General features: G+C 42.9%; 1 protein-coding gene across 1 annotated transcript in view; it reads right to left on the reverse strand.

Moving 5' to 3' along the window:
* LOC112234354 (double C2-like domain-containing protein beta) overlaps window positions 1-19,165 on the reverse strand; it is a 48,315-nt gene extending 29,150 nt beyond the window's left edge. Inside the window, exons 1-4 of the mRNA XM_042329766.1 lie at window positions 19,003-19,165; window positions 11,284-11,737; window positions 8,146-8,225; window positions 7,068-7,142 (exon numbers count right to left, since the gene is read on the reverse strand). Coding sequence (XP_042185700.1) covers window positions 7,068-7,142; window positions 8,146-8,225; window positions 11,284-11,719 — 591 coding nt within the window. The 5' untranslated portion in view covers window positions 11,720-11,737; window positions 19,003-19,165. The remainder of the gene's footprint in view (window positions 1-7,067; window positions 7,143-8,145; window positions 8,226-11,283; window positions 11,738-19,002) is intronic.
* Window positions 19,166-19,421: the final 256 nt, after the last annotated feature.

The following is a 19,421-nucleotide window of genomic DNA, read 5'->3' on the forward strand; positions in this document are numbered from 1 at the left end:
ATTTTGGTGGCCTCCGGTACATTTTAATGCCTTGATTCCAACAGAAATACACAGCTAAATTATTTTTTTTAAACCTTTATTTAACTGGGCAAGTCAGTTAAGAACAAATTCTTATTTTCAATGATGACCTAGGAACAGTGGGTGAACTGCCTTGTTCAGGAGCAGAACAACATAATTGTACCTTGTCAGCTCAGGGATTTGATCTTGCAACCTTACGGTTACTAGTCCAACACTCTAACCACTAGGCTACCTGCCGCCCCAAACTTTAACAACTTTAACAGGTTTTTAACAGGTTTTTCCCAGGTTTGTAAAATAAGTTGTGGTATTGAATAGAAAGACATGAATTTACATTTAAAATTACTGAAAGTAATTTGAATTCAGTCTGTTGTAAAGAGACACAAAAAGTAAACTTAAGAACAGGAAACGGAAATAGTGCACATAGAATATATGTACTGCTTCTTAGACTTGCGTTCAATGAGAATGACAGATCTAACTAAAAAAAAAGTACAATTTAGCAGGTTTAAACCTGTCTTCTCTTGAGATGAAAACCATTTACAGTTTTACTGAAAGATATGAATTGCCAAAATTATGTTTGTTCTTCAAATATGTATTTTACTGGCTCAGCTGCTGTGGACACTTAGGGTAAGGAAACCAATGTGTCAATTTGTATTGACCTTTAACAGTTTGGCCTGTCAATCAATCACTGTGGGTGGAACTGTCAGGAGAGGGGGCAGGATGTTTGTGAATCACAGAGTTGCTAGGGTTTCAGACCTGTCAATCACTGTGCGTGGGACTTTGAGGGAAGGTGGTAGATTAGTAATTTGGTCAGAGAAACTAGTTTAGTTTACTCTTTAAATGTAATTTATTGTGGCAAAAACTACATCTCAAAAACGACAGTTGAAGACGGAAGTTTACATACACTTAGGTTGGAGTCATTTTTCAACAACTCCACAAATTTCATGATAGCAAACTATAGTTTTGGCAAGTCGGTTAGGACATCTACTTTGTGCATGACACAATTATTTACAGACAGATTATTTTACTTATAATTCACGGTATCACAATTCCAGTGGGTAAGAAGTTCAGATACATTCAGTTGACTGTGCCTTTGAACAGCTTGGAAAATTCCAGAAAATGATGTCATGGCTTTAAAAGCTTCTGATAGGCTAATTGATATCGTTTGAGTCAATTGGAGGTGTACCTGTGGATGTATTTCAAGGCCTACCTTGCATCTTGACATCATGGGAAAATCAAAAGAAATTAGCTAAGACCTCAGAAAAAAAATTGTAGATCTCCACAAGTCTGGATCATCCTTGGGAGCAATTTCCAAACGGCTGAAGGTACCACGTTCATCTGTACAAACAATAGTATGCAAGTATAAACACAATGGAACCACACAGCCATCATACCACTCAGGAAGGAGAAGCGTTCTGTCTTCTCGAGATGAATGTAGTTTGGTGCGAAAAGTGCTAAATCAATCCCAGAACAACAGTAAAGGATCTTGTGAAGATGCTGGAGGAAACAGGTACAAAAGCATCTATATCCACAGCTAAACGAGTCCTATATTGACATAGCCTGAAAGGCCGCACAGCAAGGAAGAAGCCACTGCTCCAAAACCACCATAAAAAAGTAAGACTACGGTTTGCAACTACACATGGGGACGAAGATCGTACTTTTTGGAGAAATGTCCTCTGGTCTGATGAAACAAGAATAGAACTGTTTGGCCATAATGACCATCGTTATGTTTGGAGGAAAAAGGGGGAGGCTTGCAACCGAAGAACACCATCCCAACAGTGAAAGACGGGGGTGGCAACATCATGTTGTGGGGGTGCTTTGCTGCAGGAGGAACTGGTGCACTTCACAAAATAGATGGCTTCATGAGGAGGGAAAATTATGTATATATATTGAAGCAACATCTCAAGACATCAGTCAGGAAATTAAAGCTTGGTCGCAAATGGGTCTTCCAAATGGACAATGACCAAGCATACTTCCAAAGTTGTGGCAAAATGGCTTAAGGACAACAAAGTCAAGGTATTGGAGTGGCCATCACAAAGCCCTGACCGCAATCCTATAGAAAATTTGGGGGCAGAACTGAAAAAGCGTGTGCAAAAAAGTACCTGACTCAGTTACACCAGCTCTGTCAGGAAGAATGGACCAAAATTCACCCAACTTATTGTGGGAAGCTTGTGGAAGGCTACCCAAAACGTTTGACCCAAGTTAAACCATTTAAAGGCAATGCTACCAAATACTAATTGAGTGTATGTAAACTTCTGACCCACTGGGAATGTGATTATTATTATTCTGAAATGTCACATTCTTAAAATAAAGTGGTGATCCTAACTGACCTAAGATAGGACATTTTTACTTAGATTAAATGTCAGGAATTGTGAAAAACTGAGTTTAAATGTATTTGGCTAAGGTGTATGTAAACTTCCGACTTCAACTGTACATCTGGTCTACTCTTTCAATTTTGTTTGTTTGGCAAAAAACCTAAGAAAAAATGTGTTCTGTCAAGTAAACGTGTTCAGAAACAACAATATAGAATTGCAGGAAAATGGTCTTAAAAATGCTGCTGTATAAGTGACGTAGTATGCCAGGAACATACTGTATGAATAACTGTAGCTAAAAAAGTAAGTGTATGTGTAGTAAGCTGTTAGTAGCCCATGTGTCTCACCCTAAAATGTTGTCCCTCTCCACCTCAGAACTTAGCCTACTCTTCTGACTTGGTGGTGCATATGTAGCCTATAGCCTGTTTTAGAGAAATGTCATCATCGAATATTGTAAGAGCTTTCATTGTCTGCTTATGTTCCCCCGCTATTTATCCTACGGTTCTGACTTGGTGTACAGGGAGAATACTGTAAGAATGGCCCATGTTCTGAATTCTGTCACTGTACATCTCAGCTCACTCATGTCTTAATCGAAATTACGGCTTGACTATTATCTGCTCATCATTCCCTTATGTCACAGTCTCCATTGTTATATTGCTTATACATGTACAGGTCTATCGGATTAGTATATTATTCATCATCTTAGCCTATGTTAGAATGATGCATTTCATTGTTTCGCTTACTTTGTGTAGCCTATTATAATTCGCTTACGTGGCCTGTAACTATGTTTTCCAGTAACAGTCTCTTCACATTCAAATACTTTTGTTCAACAAAAAGTTCACGTAATTCCAGTTCATATTGCGAGGGTTGTTTTGTTTGTGCAATGCTCTGTATTTGCGTCAGTATATTGTCTATAAAAGTGGAGCCCCGTGATTGTATTTTCCTTACTGTTAAGACCACTTATCTGAACTAACATCTATCTGAATGTATCTTACAGTTTGAAAGTGCTGAACGAATAAGCACTTGCTCATACATAGAGCTAAGTGTGATAATAAACATTACGAATTTACTGAACATAAATATAATCATGTTTGTGTATTGCCCAAAAGTCGGTATTCGTTATTCTTGAAGGAGAATGCTTTTTTCTTTATGGAGTTAACAAATCCACAAGGAGTCAGTAGTAGCCATGTTTATTTAAGCAAGTCAGCCATATCAGCTATGGTTTTTAAAAAAGCAGTAAATTAGGCTGACTGAACGGTTTCGCTGCCAGATGAGGCCCCATTGATAGCCAGGTGTAGCGGTGGTAAGGATTCACTCCATGATGCTGAAAGGAAAGTACAGCTGACGGGACAGCTTTCTGTGGGCCCTAACAGTTTGTGGGCACCGTTTGTCACTGCTATAATGCATTAAATGTATTGTTTAGTGTTGTGCTGTGTAGTGGCTTTTCTGGCATGCATCTTAAAAAATTGGTTGAGTTTTTCCCACTTTGGATTTGCATGCTAAAATCGCCACTGGACACTTTAATCAGATCAGTAGGCCTATAGCAATAAAGTATCATGACATTAGTTTTGTTAACCTTCAATCTCTTTTCTTTTATCATATTTTGGAAGAGAATGAGTCTCTCTCTCCGCCACCTATTGTTCCTGCAGTGACGATTGAATATAATATATCTGCAGATATTCGCCAGAAAGCAGTAATAGCCTGCCCGTATGCAAATTAGGTAGCCAAATAAACGGCTCTCTCACCGATGCGCTTCCGTTCCGTTTACCTCCATAATGTTTCCGTCATCCTTCCCTATGACAGAAAACAACCATCACTAACCTCTATTTGGATGAAGATTTCTACCTCAACCAGTCAGCGGCGCAGGACATACTGCCGACCCCCGGACCAGGCCCTAATCCCAGAGACTCAGAAGAGGAAAAGGCGACGTAAGAGAGGCCAACGTGCGGGAACCCTGACAAAACCACGTCAGCAAATAAATAATCTGCCTCTTACCCCCAGTTCTATTAGTGAACATACAACAAACAAACGGGAAGAGCTCTGTTCAAGATGATCCTATCAACGGGACCCGGAAGAACTGGACCAGGACAGGGATAATATACACCTAGCTGGTTTCGTATGCATCGTCAAGTCCGCAAGGCAGTATCAGGTAAGGTTGGGGAGGAAGTGGTGTGTATTTTTGTTAACAACAGCGGCTGCGCACACTCTAATATTAAGGAAGTCTCGAGGTTCTGGTCACCCGAGTTCAAATACCTCATGATAAGCTGTAGACCATACTATACGCCAAGAGAGTAGCTGTCTATTTACCACCACAAACCGATGCTGGCACTATGACCGCACTGAACGAGCTGTATAGGGCAAATACGAGCTGTATCAGTCTTCACTGATATTTTCAACCTCTCCCTGACCCAGTCTGTAAAACCTACATGTTTCAAGCTGACCACCATAGTCCCTTTGCCAAAGAACGCTAAAGTAACCTGTGTAAATGACTATTGCCCAATAACCCTCATATCTGTTGCCATGAAATTGTAAGGACAGACGCTGGAGACGAGAAGCAAGTACAGGGAGTGAATATTTAATGAAACAATGGACATATAACAAAACAAGAACTGCGTCTGGACAGGGGGAACAAAATGACATTACGACAATAATGCTGACACAGGGATCTAACCGAGGGACAGACAGATATATGAGGGGCAATCAACGAGGTAATGAAGTCCAGGTGAGTCCAGCAAGCGCTGATGTGCGTAATGATGGTAGCAGGTGTGCGTAATGATGGGCAGCCTGGCGCCTTTGAGCGCCAGAGAGGAGGAGCGGGAGCAGGCGTGACAGAAATGCTTTGAAAGGCTGGTCATGGCTCACATCAACACCATCATCCCAGACAACCTGGACCCACTCCAATTTGCACACCGTCCCAACAGATCCACAGATAACGCAATCTCTATTGCACTCCACACTGCCCTTTCCCACCTGGACAAAAGGAACAACTATGTAAGAATGCTGTTCATTGACAACAGCTCAGCGTTCAACACCATAGTGCCCTCCAAGCTCAACACTAAACTAAGGACCCTGAGATTAAACACCTCCCTCCGCAACTGGACACAACAGGAACAGGATCCTAACTGTCTACCTGTACTTCCCCACTCCTTTTCCTGTTTGCCGGAAAATGGCTGCTGGCTACGGACGCTGCTGGGACATAGGCAGCGTTTACTTTTTTACTCTTTACTCTAATTGCTGTTTTAAATTTAGCAATTTTACCTGCGTCTTGGTTTGTCTTCTCCCAAACTTTGACTGCAGCCAACCACAGTGCACAAGAATAGCACAGATACCACGAGGCAGAACAAAGAGCAGACTGACAAACCAGCAGTTTCCCAGTCATCACTCGCTTTGTGACTGACATGCGCCTGTCCTATCAATAGATCACTAGAAGAGGCATATCATTAATTCTATCGGGAGAAGACTATACCAACGTTTCTGTCTAGCTAATTGAAACTTTTAAATGAAAAGAAGCCTAGTTAGTTGAAAAAAGTAGCCAGCTGACAATAGCTGTGTTCGAATACCCATACGAGCATACTGTATACTACATACTTAATGAGTATATACAACATACTATATACTATTAGTTCATTTTAGTATACTGTAAACAAGCAGTATCCTTTCAATTGAGTGTACTAGCTCTTCGCCTGTCTACCAGAAGTTGATGCTGTTGCTATGCAGCCTCTTGCTAGCTTGTTAGTATAACAAATTACTAGCTAGACATTTACCGGCTTTGGGTGTGTTCTTAAATTCAATCTGGAGTGCCATAGAGCACTCAGTGTGCTCTGGGCGTTCATAAATTCAGAGAGTTTCGCTCTCTGAGCTCACACTGGACGCTCGGGCCGAGGAGTAGGGTTGATTCGAGCGTTCTAACCTGACAATGGCAGTCAAGCACTCAAGCTAACGTTGGCTAGCTTGCTAGCTATTTCCAGACACAAATGAGAGAACACCTCACTCTGACCATTTCACTCGCCCTAGCGATGAATTTGTATCCACTCTCGTTGGACTTCGGCAGCATATTTTCCAGCGTTTTCTTCAAATCTGCAAACGATGTGAAGCCACACCCATTTTCTGAAGAATGTCATTATGGGCCCTAAAAGTACGGAAATAGTGTCCACTGCTTGTATACTTCATATTTTGGCCAATGTAGTACGACATCCGGGAGCATTTGGCACACTAACTATATCCACACTGTGACCAATAAGCATTCTATATACTCACTTTACATCACAAATAGTACAGTTAGTGCGGTTAGTATAAGTATTCGAACACAGATAATGAGTCTGTTATCGTCTGTTGAGCCGACCACCACTGCTTAGGGAAAACACTGATTAAGCCCAGTGCTTTGACCAACCTCACAGGTGGTATTGTCTGTCCCTTAAACAGCAGAGAAGCACTCCGAATTCAACATATTATCCACAACTGGAATCATTTCAAAATGGACCATGTCCATGAAAGTACGGCAATCATTTCTAGGAATCTTAAGTGCCATGCTATCGAAAGCTGCAGTACTTCAAATTCGTTTTGGATTACAGTAAGCACTCTCCCGTCCATTCGATACGTCATGGTGGTTTGGGTAAGACCATTTAGCGCTTCGCTGTGAGGCAAGCTGTTTCAGTGGAAAGGAACACACACACACACACGACTAATAGACTGGGTACCACTAATGTGGAAGATGATGAGGGATAGGGAGGTTGTGGTGACCTTGCTTGCTCCAGGCAGGAGGTGGAGCTTGACGTATGGATCGGCCAGTCCGTTGGAGTCCATGGCCTTTAGTCCCTGTGGAGAGACACACACAGGGATGGTTACAGATGCACATGCGCACGCACTCGCGCACACATATGCAGACACACACAGTGAGAGTCACACACACACGCTATCATACACATGGCATACAGTCATACACCACAGGCTGTACGCCAGACAAGGTCAGGGCATGACAAAAGAGCGTTACGTCCTTTGGTGTTCAACTCTCCTCTTGTTTTGTCTATTTTGTCTCATGCCATTCTACTCAACTCGTTTTCAATCTACGTCCATCATTTCTCTAGCTAGTCTGTTTGTATGTAGGTGTGCCAGCACTACCAATGCTTTCCATTGGGTTGGGGTGCTTATCTGGGTATAAGCATAGTCAATCGCCTTCCAAAAAGGGACAAATGATAGCAACTCCCTGAAATTACAGTAGTAGGAAAGCACAGAATTATGGCTGGATCCCAAATCGCACCGTATTCGCTATGTAGTGCACAACTTTTGACAGGGACTCATATAGCGCTTGTCAGAAGTAGCGCACTTTATAGCGAATGGGGTAACATTTGGGACGCACTTTTAGTCAGGTTATATTATTGAATGGGTCTACCATAATACCCATAAGGAGTATATATTGAATGTTTGCCTGGTGTGGGCTGAATGCGAAATGTATCTTTCTAGCCAGGATCACATCAATACTCAACTCTGCCTCATTGTTAAGAGATAAATCTCGGTTCTCTCTCACCGAATAGAGTTTACGGTTTTTCTAGGCAAGCACCATTGTCTTCACGGCTTCATGGCTTGATGTGCTGGGTCAGAGCTAAGCCTGTCTCCGCGGGAAAAGACATCTAGAGTAACGTTTGAAGCTGCAACGCTAACCTGAGGCTTGCAGTGGATTGGATAGCGCTTAAGCTAATTTCCCTTTGAGTCTTGACGCGTTGTGTGGAGGGGACGTGGCTTAGCTTAGGCTTGGGGTGTAAGTGGAGTCTTGTTTTCAAGCCTAGCCCCTGACGGAGATTAGAACAGTTGAGTTTCTTACCTTGGCCTTGTGGATTGTACAGTGTAGACAGTTGTTCTCGTGATCGAAGAGCAGGGTGAACTCCAGGGTGCCCAGATAAGCTGTAAAACAAAACAATCGATACAGACAATCCATTATTGGCCATTGGTTTGGCCCTGGCTGTGAATACAGCCTCAAGAAAAGTGTGTATAAATTAACTGAATGCACATAAACACATATGCATGCACAGATGGCCATACAGATGAATGCACATAAACACATATGCATGCACAGATGGCCATACAGATGAATGCACATAAACACATATGCATGCACAGATGGCCATACAGATGAATGCACATAAACACATATGCATGCACAGATGGCCATACAGATGAATGCACATAAACACATATGCATGCACAGATGGCCATACAGATGAATGCACATAAACACATATGCATGCACAGATGGCCATACAGAAGCATGCACATAAACACATATGCATGCACAGATGGCCATACAGAAGCATGCACATAAACACATATAAATGCACAGATGGCCATACAGATGCATGCACATAAACACATATGCATGCACAGATGGCCAGACAGATGCATGCACATAAACATAAACACCAAACATATACACACACCTTCCACCCCCCACCTCCCAAAACACAGAAACCTGTAACTCCAGCCTCCTGCTCAATTCTGGAATCTGGATACGCCAATGCTTATTTTCCTGACATTCTCTTAAAAAAAACACACCTTGTTTGTATTACTCGCTGTGAGTGGAAAGAAAAAAAGAGTCTTGAGGACCGAATAACATTACTCCGACAAAGCAAAATAAATCACACAGTGTGTGTGTGTGTGTGTGTGTGTGTGTCTGTCAGTGTGTGTGTGTGTGTGTGTGTGTGAGCCCCTCTGTCGGAGAAACTCGGAGCGAGCGACAACGAGAGACAATGACGTGGAGAAGATGTTCGACTAACAATCACTCCGCTTATACACATGCAGTGCCAGCTAACACTGAGAAATGTACCCAGAAAGTGGTTTTGACACAAACAAATGGCGACTTCGAGAGTCGGGATTAAACCGCAAGAATATTGAGGCCCGTGTTTGTTTTCCGATGATTAACTAGGATACACATTCATTTACATAAATCACCGCACGGACCCCATCGAGTTCATGTGCGTAGACATGCACAAACACACACAATTTGACACCTGTGCACACTGTGATAAACATACCCATACACACTCATAGAGACAAAGTCAAACACAACACAAACACACTCAGAGACAAACAGAGAAACAGACATGCATGAATACATAACTTCACAGCTGGAACATTGTTAATTAACTCGCCTGACATTTTAACACCCACAGTTCAAACCATAAGGGCATTCAGAAAGACAAGCAAATGAAACACAAGCCACACTGACTAGAGCCTCACATACTTTGACCAATCGATGTACACGATTGTCAAAATCGTTGTAATAAAACACACAGTGCCTTCAGAACGTATTCACACCCCTTGACTTTATCCACATTTTGTTGTGTTATAGCCTTAATTTGACATTTGTGTCACTGGCCTACACACAATATCCCATAATATCAAAGTGGAATGATGTATTTTGGAAATTTTGACAAACTAATGAAAAATGAAACGCTGAAATGTCTTGAGTCAAAAAGTATTCAATCCCTTTGTTATGTCAAGCCTAAATAAGTTCAGGAGTAAAAATGTGCTTCAAAAGTCACATAATAAGTTATTAATTACACTTTGAATGGTGTATCAATGCACCCAGTCACTACAAAGATAGAGTACCACTCTCCATATTTTCAAGCATAGTGGTAGCTGAATCATGTTATGGGTATTCTTGTCATTGTTAAAGAATAGGGAGTTTTTCAGTATAAAAAAAAGAAATTGAATGGAGCTAAGCACAGGCAAAATCCTAGAGGAAAACCTTGACTACTCTGCTTTCCACCAAACACTGGGAGATGAATTAACCTTTAAGCAGAACAATAACCTAAAACACAAGGCCAAATATACCCTGGGGTTGCTTACCAAGACGACATTGAATGTTCCTGAGTGGCCGAGTGACAGTTTGACTTCATTCGCCTTGAAAGTCTATGGCAAGACTTGAAAATGGCTGTCTAGCAATTTTCAACAACCAACTTGACAGAGCTTCAAGAATTCAAAGAACAATGTACAAATATTGCGTGCAAAGCTCTTAGAGACTTACCCAGAAAGACACAGCTGTAATAGCTGCCGAAGATGCTTCTACAATGTATTTACTCAGGGGTGTGAATACTTATGTACATTTGATATTTCTGTATTTCATTTTCAATAAATTTGCAAAAATGTAACATTTTTACATTGTCATTATGTGGTAATGTGTGAATATGGGTGAGATTTGTTTTTTAGTTAATCCGTTTTGAATCCTTTCTTCTGTTACACAACAAAATGTGGAATAAATCAAGGGGTATGACTACTTTCTGAAGGCACTGTATATGTTTAATGAGTGTATGCACAAAACTAACGTTTGCACAACCGTTGTGGCTAAAATACACCCAGGAGGAAATGTGCAATGGTTGTGATGTGTTGTGAATGCGTTGTGTATAACGTTTTGGAAAAAATAATATTGTCAAATGAGATTTCTCAATTTCCAATCCTTTCTGTTCTGCGTCCTCATATATCCATGAAACACTTAATTTGTGCTTGTGTATTACTCATTCCTTTGAAATATACTTGGAACAAAACATGGGATCTATGCAATATTAATTGGATGTTGTTGGAGATGTGAGAACGAAAATTTGGCCCACTTCTCTTTCTTTAAAACCCTGTCTAATGACGTGTTACCAAGCGATGTTCTTAATTATTATAAACATTGAGATGAATTGAGGATATGGCATCCTATTGAGAATGTTTGCGTTGGCACTAGAATGATTCGAAATAGATTCACACACACACACACACACACACACACACACACACACACACACACACACACACACACACACATACACACACACACACACACACACACACACACACACACACACACACACACACACACACACACACACACACACAAACACAAACACCATACTTGACCCAAGGCCTTCCTTTCCCTAACCCCTGAACCCCACCAAACCCCCACCCCCTCCCTCCCACTCACTTTCATCATCGTCGTCCGAATCCACCCCTTCTTGCCTTTCCCCCCGGTCCTCTTCGATGGGTTTCCTCTCCTTCTCCTTATTCTCTCCGTCCGTCTCCCCTCCATTGCTCAATCCGAAATCTGGTTCCTTCAGGATCTTCTTCTCCCGGGGCGGGGGAGGGGTCATGGGAAAGTCGTGGAAGCGCGGGAAGAAGTCGGAGATCTGCGGGATAGGCATTATGGGCCCCGGGCACACGTTGATGGCAAAGTGCTCCTGCATGGAGATCTTGATGGGAGAGGGCGGAGGGAGAGATCTGGGAGCAGAGGAGGTAGCACGAGAAGGTGCGGGGGAGGATGGGGTGGAGGAGGAGGGAGGGATGGAGAGATGGGAGGAGGTGGAAGAGTTGGGTGGGGGGGCGAAGTGGGAGTGGGGCGGAGGAGGTTTCGATACGCTCATGTGGACCGCCGGATGGGACTGTGGGTAGGCGTGTGTGTGTGGGTAGTTAGGTGTGTGTGTGTGTTGTGGGGGGTGGGGATGGACATGAGAAATAGAGAGGGCAAAATGAATGAGAGGGGAGGAAAGGAAGGGTGGGAGACAGAGCGATAGTATCACTCACTTTATCGAGTATATCTCACTTCCTGTTTTTTTTTTGCTGACCCTCTCTCTCCCTCACTCTCCCACTGTTCACAATGCTCTTCTTCAAGTACCTGAGCTGATGTAAGCTACTCCCAATAACTCAATAGTCTTTCATGTCAAAATATTGAGCTACTATGTCAGATCTCCGAATTCATATTCATGTTTGACAGTGTATCGTTCTACTCTCTCCATTTACTGTCAAACCTCTACTGTACAAGTTCATCCCTGCATCTCTCTCTACATCGCTCTCCCTCATCTTCCTTTCGCTTTCTCTCTACATCTCTTTATCAGTAAGGATATACATGCCTTCACGATCCAAGATGGCAGCATGTGAAGTCGTTTGTCTGTGACTAGTAGATTTGAACCTACTAATAACCTAATCCACAATATCCTTGTTGTGTAGTGCAAACTATTTTGTTTTGCTGGTGTAAAGATTGCGTGTCTCCCACAACCCGGATACATCATTTTTTTCTCGCTATTTGCACTTCTTTACTTGAAGTTTACCAAACCTTATCTCTGGCTGGCCTGGCTTCTATCCTCAGCTTTCCCTCCACGGAGTGTCTCGTCCACGCTGCTCCTCTTCACTCTCCTCCTGGCTGTCAGAGGCAGCTCAACAATCTCCAACCCGTTCTCTCAATCGACCCCCTCACTCAATCAACTCACACAGACTCACACATACACACAGTCCCTCTCTCCCCTTACCTTTCCTTGGCCTCTATTTCTTACATCTCGCAGAGAAAATGTCAATTTTCGTGGTATTTCTTTATGCACTGACTTTACTGAACTCTGGAGAAAACGAACATTGTCGATGGGTGAGTACATCTGACAATGTGCTCTTGTCACGTTCTGACCTTTATTTCCTTTGTTCCTGTCTCTGTGTTTGCACCAGATAGGGCTGTTTTAGGTTTTCACGTTTCTTGTTTTGTTAGTCTGTTCATGTATAGTTGTCTTTATTAAAGAACCATGAATAGAAACCACGCTGCGTTTTGGTCCGCCTCTCCTTCAAGTCAAGAAAACCGTTACAGAATCACCCACCACAACAGGACCAAGCGGCGTGGTAACGGGCAACAGCAACAGCGGCGCAAAGAGGAATGGACATGGGACGATGTATTGGACGGCAAGGGTTGCTACACATGGGAGGAGATCCTGGCGGGAAAAGATCGCCTTCCATGGGAACAGGTGGAGGCAGCTAGGAGAGCAGAGGCAGCCGGAGAGAGGAGCCGGCGATATGAAGGAACACGGCTGGCAAGGAAGCCGAGAGGCACCCCCAAAAATTTCTTGGAGGGGGGCACACAGGAGGTGTGGCAAAGCCAGGTAGGAGACCTGAGCCAACTTCCTGTGCTTACCGCAGGGCGAGAGAGACCGGGCAGGCACCGTGTTATGCGGTGGAGCGCACGGTGTCCCCAGTGCGGGTGCATAGCCCGGTGCGGTACATTCCAGCTCCGTGTATCAGCCGGGCTAGAGTGGGCATCGAGCCAAGTGCCATGAAGCCGGCTCTACGCACCTGGTCTCCAGTGCGTCTCCTTGGGCCGGCTTACATGGCACCAGCCTTGCGCACGGTGTCCCCGGTTCGCCTGCATAGCCCAGTGCGGGCTATTCCACCTCGCCGCACTGGCAGGGCGACCGGGACCATTCAACCGGGTAAGGTTGGGCAGGCTCGGTGCTCAAGAGCTCCAGTGCGCCTGCACGGTCCGGTCTATCCGGTACCACCTCCACGCACCAGCCCTCCGGTGGCAGCTCACCGCACCAGGCTTCCTGGGCGTGTCCTCGGCCCAGTACCACCAGTGCCAGCACTGTGGTTAGGAGGCCACGGAAGTGGACAAGAAGGCGGACTAAGATGATGGTGAAGTGGGGTCCGCGTCCTGCGCCAGAGCCGCCACCGCGGACAGACGCCCATCCAGACCCTCCCCTATAGGTTAAGGTTTTGCGGCCGGAGTCCGCACCTTTGGGGGGGGGGGGTACTGTCACGTTCTGACCTTTATTTCCTTTGTTCCTGTCTCTGTGTTTGCACCAGATAGGGCTGTTTTAGGTTTTCACGTTTCTTGTTTTGTTAGTCTGTTCATGTATAGTTGTCTTAATTAAAGAACCATGAATAGAAACCACGCTGCGTTTTGGTCCGCCTCTCCTTCAAGTCAAGAAAACCGTTACAGCTCTCCCGTCCATTAGACATATTGTCTGCGGGAACTCGCTCTTTTTCACTCGGTCCACTCGTCCAAGTGCCGATGCATTTGTGGCATGATGTGAACAGTGCGAACTTGTGTCACCAACAAAGTCTAATGGTTTTAAATGACTGTTTTGTTTTGTCTGGAAACTCACTTGTCTAATTCGCTTGCAGTAGGTCTCTTAAAAAAGTGACGCCATGTAAGGCTATTAAACAGAGGTGCCTAGTTATTCTTATTTTGTTGACATCAGGTAACGTGCAACCTAACCCTGGCCCTGATGTGCAATATCTTCAACCCCCCCTTTGATTTTAAACCTATTATTTTTCATTTAAATGTACGCAGCCTGTTGTCAAGGATTTGGGCTATATCAACGGATGCTGATGTCATTTTGTTTTCGGAAACCTGGCTCAGCAAGTCTATTCTTGATAAGGATATTTGTATAAATGGTTACAATGTGTATCGCACTGATCGAGTTAAGAAAGGTGGGGGTGTGGCTATATATCTAAAGACTAAATTCCTTGTAACTGTGTTAAAGTCTGAAACTATTTGTAAACAGTTGGAATTTCTTGCTTTGAATATTGAGGTTTCAAGGGGTCTCTCTATAACTGTGATTGGCTGTTATAGACCCCCTTCTGCTCTCTATAACTGTGATTGGCTGTTATAGACGCATTTTCTTCTCTGATTCACCTTATGTCTAAACTTCTTTACAGTGAAATGCTTTTGATTGGTGATCTCAACTGGTGTTGGTTAAAGCCGGTGTCTTGATGATTTTAAAATGTTTTGTAAGTCTATGAATCTTACCCAGTTGATTAACTCACCCACTCGCCCAAATCTCAAATGTCCAGAGAAATCTACCCTGATTGATTTGATATTGACAAATGTTCCACATAAATATTCTGCGGTTGGTGTTTTGTTTCTGTAATGATTTAAGTTACCATTGTGCTGTTGTTGCTGTTAGAAACACTAAGGTTCCTAAGACAAACCCACGCTTTATTCGTAAGAGAAATGTTAATAGTTTTAATGAGCAGGCTTTCTTTCATTATTTGTTTTTGCCTGGAGAAAGATTGAGCTTGCCCCAGGAAATTCTTCCATGATGTTTTTTTCCAAATACGAAACAAACATGCCCCATTCCGTAGGTTCAGAGTTAAAGGGCGGGATAATCCATGGTTTTCTTCTGAACTGTATTGTGTTATTCATGAATGTAATCTACTGGGCTTAAACAAGGAAATCATGTTCTGATGCTGATTGGCTTCTTTTTAGACAGTTATGAAACTGTTCTTTTCTTCTCAGGAAGGCCAAGTCCAAATGTTTTATGTCTGTTACCACTGATAACCTGAATGACCCTAAAAAGTTTTTGGAAGGCTAATGTCTGGTAACAGTAATGCTAATGAATTACCATCATGTGTATTGAAGGACTCTGTTGCTGTATATGACAAAACTGAAATGCTGAATTGTTTCCATGAGCACTTTGTATCATCTGGTAGGCTGTTTGATTCAGTGTCCTCCTGTCTCTGTACAACCCTGTGTGGATGAACCAGTGAGAGCTGGTCAAACTTTGAGCTTTTTGCCATTCTCAGTGCAGGTGGTACATAAAGCCGTGAAATCCTTAGATCAGAGAAAGCCTGCAGGTCCTGATCTTTTTGATCCCTGCTTTTTAAAACTGGCAGCTGATTTCATAGCTGAACCACTTACATATCTGTTCAATCTAACCCTAGAAAAGAATGAATTTCCAAAGATCTGGAAATCAGAATTTGTCCTACCACTTTTAAAAGGGGGACATTCAACTCTTTTAAATAATTATAGGTAAATCTCAAAGCTGTCACCCCTGGTGAAAATACTTAAAACCCTTGTGAGTGAACAGCTAAAAGAGTTATTATATACTAACTCTATTTTTATCAATGTAGCAATCGGGCTTCAGGAAGAAGCATAGCACAATTACAGCAGCCATGAAGGTTTTAAATGATATCACTGAAGCCCTTAACAAAAAACAGCATTGTGTGTCACTTTTATTGATCTTTCCAAGGCTTTTGATACAGTTGATCATGCTATACTGAGGCAGAGATTGTCGAGCGTAGGTCTTTCGGAGCATGCAGTTGCATGGTTTGCTAACTATCTGTCTGATATAACTCAGTGCACTCAATTTGATCGGCTCATGTCTGTTAAAATGTATGTTTGTAATGGTGTGCCCCAGGGCTCTGACTTGGTCCCCTCTTATTCACTATTTATATAAATCATTTAGACAAAAATGTGTAAAATGCACAACTTCACTTTTATGCTGATGATACTGTTATGTTATGCTGATGATACTGTTATGATACTGTTGTTGTGCCTTGTCTCTCACAAAAGCTTTCCAGAACTTGAAAACTGCTTTTTATACTGTTCAACAAACCTTGTGTCAATTGATGCTTATCCTCAATTCTGACAAAACTAAACTAATGGTGTTTTCTAAAGCAAGAAATAGACCTCTGAACCTTTCACCTATTACTACCTGTCAGGGCAAGGAGATTGAGGTTGTAACCTCATGTATATATCTTGGAATTTTAACTGATGATGGCCTCTCTTTTAAATTGCATATTCAACAATTTACCAAAAAATGTAAGCTGAAGTTGGGATTTTATTTTAGGAATAAGGATGGTTTTTCTTTTGAAGCTAGAAGGAGGCTAGTACCAGCTACATTTATGCCTTTACTAGACTATGGGGATATTTTATATATGAATGTTTCCACTCAGTGTTTGAGTTCAATTGACACCCTTTACCATGGCACTTTGAGATTTATTTTAAACTGCAAAACCCTTACGCACCACTGCACTTTGTATACCAGGGTAGACTAGCCTTCTCTTGTCACTCGTAGGCTCAGTCACTGATATACTTTTATTTACAAAGCCATTTTGGGTTTACTACCTTTTTATTTGGGCATTTTTATTGTTCAGAAATGTTGTGGGTACTCTCTTCGTTCGCTGAACTTTATCCTGCTAACTGTTCCAAATGTCCGAAATGACTTTGGTGAAAGGGCTTTTATGTACTCTGCACCATTGGCATGGAACGCCTTACAAAATACTTTTAAACTGGAAGAACATGTCCCAATTGGTGTTTTTAAATCATTGATGAAGGATTTTGAGGCTGATTCCCTGACCTGTCAATGTTTTTAATTTGCTGTTTTAGAATTTTGTTATACTCTTGTCAATTCTATTTTTTTTTACTACATTACCCTGTAGTTTTTTAAAAATATTGTCTGTCTGTAATTGTGTAATGACTTGGTGCTGCCTATCTTGGCCAGGGCGCTCTTGAAAAAAAAGAGATTTCAAATCTCAATGATCCCTTCCTGGTTAAATGAATACAAATAAAATAGGTTTGTCTCTCTAGCTCAATCTCTTTAACTGTCTCTCTTGCACTCTTTCTGCTTCTCTCTCTCCATCTCTCTCTCGCGCTCCACCTTGTCCTCAGTGTTTACATAACAGTACTTGAAGTCTTTTTCTCCAGTCCAGACCGTGGCTGTCATCTATAAAATGAACAATCGTGTTCTAAATAAAGATCAATGATAAACTGTAATGGAAATGGTAATCATCCCATTGTGTATTGAGGACATTTAATTATAGTACCTCTCCTTTCATTATCCTTTAATACATCTGTCCTAGTGTAAATTGTAATTACCGAAAGACCACACTACTGGCTATTGAAATCCGTACAAAACACTGCTTTCAGTGTTGTTGTGTACTTAGCCTACATGTACACACTCAATGTGATACACAGGCTGCGTTTAGACAGGCAGCCCAATTTAGATGAGTTGTTTCACTAATTGGTCTTTTGACCAATCAGATCAACTTTTTAAAAGATCTGATGCGAAAAGTTCTGATGTGATTGTTCCAAAGACCAATTTATTGGAAAAAAAGATCAGGATTGGGCTACCTGTCTAAACGCTGCCACCACACACACACACACACACACACACACACACACACACACACACACACACACACACACACACACACACACACACACACACACTCAAGACCAGTGGAGGCTGCTGAGGGGAGGACAGCTCATAATAATGTCTGGAACGGAGCAAATGAGATGGCATCAAACACCTGGAAACCATGTGTTTGATGTATTTAATACGATTCCGCTCCGGCCATTACCACGAGTCCGTCCTCCCCAATTAAGGGGCCGCCAACCTCCTACCCTCAAGACACACATACTCAAGACACCCACACACACTCAAGGAGCACACGCAGAGACATACAAATGAGCAGACACACAGACAGATGACAAAACATTTGTTTTTGCCTCAAATGAAGCTAGCACCAGAATGCAATCCAGAATCGTTCATCAATGTAAGAAATGGTTCAATAAAAAGCCCACATTTGACCACATCAACACCTCTCTGTCTTTCCTTAGGAAACCCAAACTCCAACGCACAGGCTTAAGCATACCTGTACCCTCTCGCATGCACCCACTCTTAAATGAATTATGCGCACGCGCTCTGACTCAGTCAGAACTGCACAGAGGGAAAAAACTGCGACTTACAGCGTCTCGAGGATAGACACGCACTTACTCTTTCACAGACCGCCAGACACACACGCTCTCACCAAGTCAGACTTACGCACAGACGTCGCCTAGACTCAAACTGTCTGACTTATAGCTTCTTCAGCATTCACACGCACGCACACTCACTCATTCACACACGTACACACAGACACACTCACTCATTCACACACGTACACACAGACACACTCATTCACTCACACATGCACACACAGACACACTCATTCACTCACACATGCACACACAGACACACTCATTCACTCACACATGCACACACAGACACACTCATTCACTCACTCACACATGCACACACAGACACTCATTCATTCATTCACACAAACAGTCAGAGACAGACAGGCAGGCAGGCAGACAGACAGATGTAGACACAGAGACACGTACCCAGTGACAGTCTTCATCTGTTCCAGCGCTCCATCTTGTCTTCTCACACGTCCTCTGTCTCTTCCCTCACAACACTGAGGAGCAAGCAGAGCTGCTTTGACTCAATATATCCTTCCCCACTCTCTCTCTCTCTCTCTCTCTCTCTCTCTCTCTCTCTCTCTCTCTCTCTCGCTCTCTCTCTCTCTCCCGAGATATCCCTCTCCTCCCCTGTCCCTCCCCTTCACTTGGCCGTGACGTTTGTAGTTAAATTCTCTCCCAGTTGGTTGTGCGCGCACACCATGGACATCGTACTGTCACTCAGTGGCTCCGCAGTGAGGGGATTTAACTAAACAGAGAGAGGGAGTGGGGGGGAAAGAGGGGCAAAGGGAGAGAGAGGGAGAGGGAGAGGGAGAGTGAGAGGGAGGGAGAGAGAGGGAGAG

This window comes from Oncorhynchus tshawytscha, linkage group LG11 (assembly GCF_018296145.1).
Source record: "Oncorhynchus tshawytscha isolate Ot180627B linkage group LG11, Otsh_v2.0, whole genome shotgun sequence".
NCBI classification, from domain to species: domain Eukaryota; kingdom Metazoa; phylum Chordata; class Actinopteri; order Salmoniformes; family Salmonidae; genus Oncorhynchus; species Oncorhynchus tshawytscha.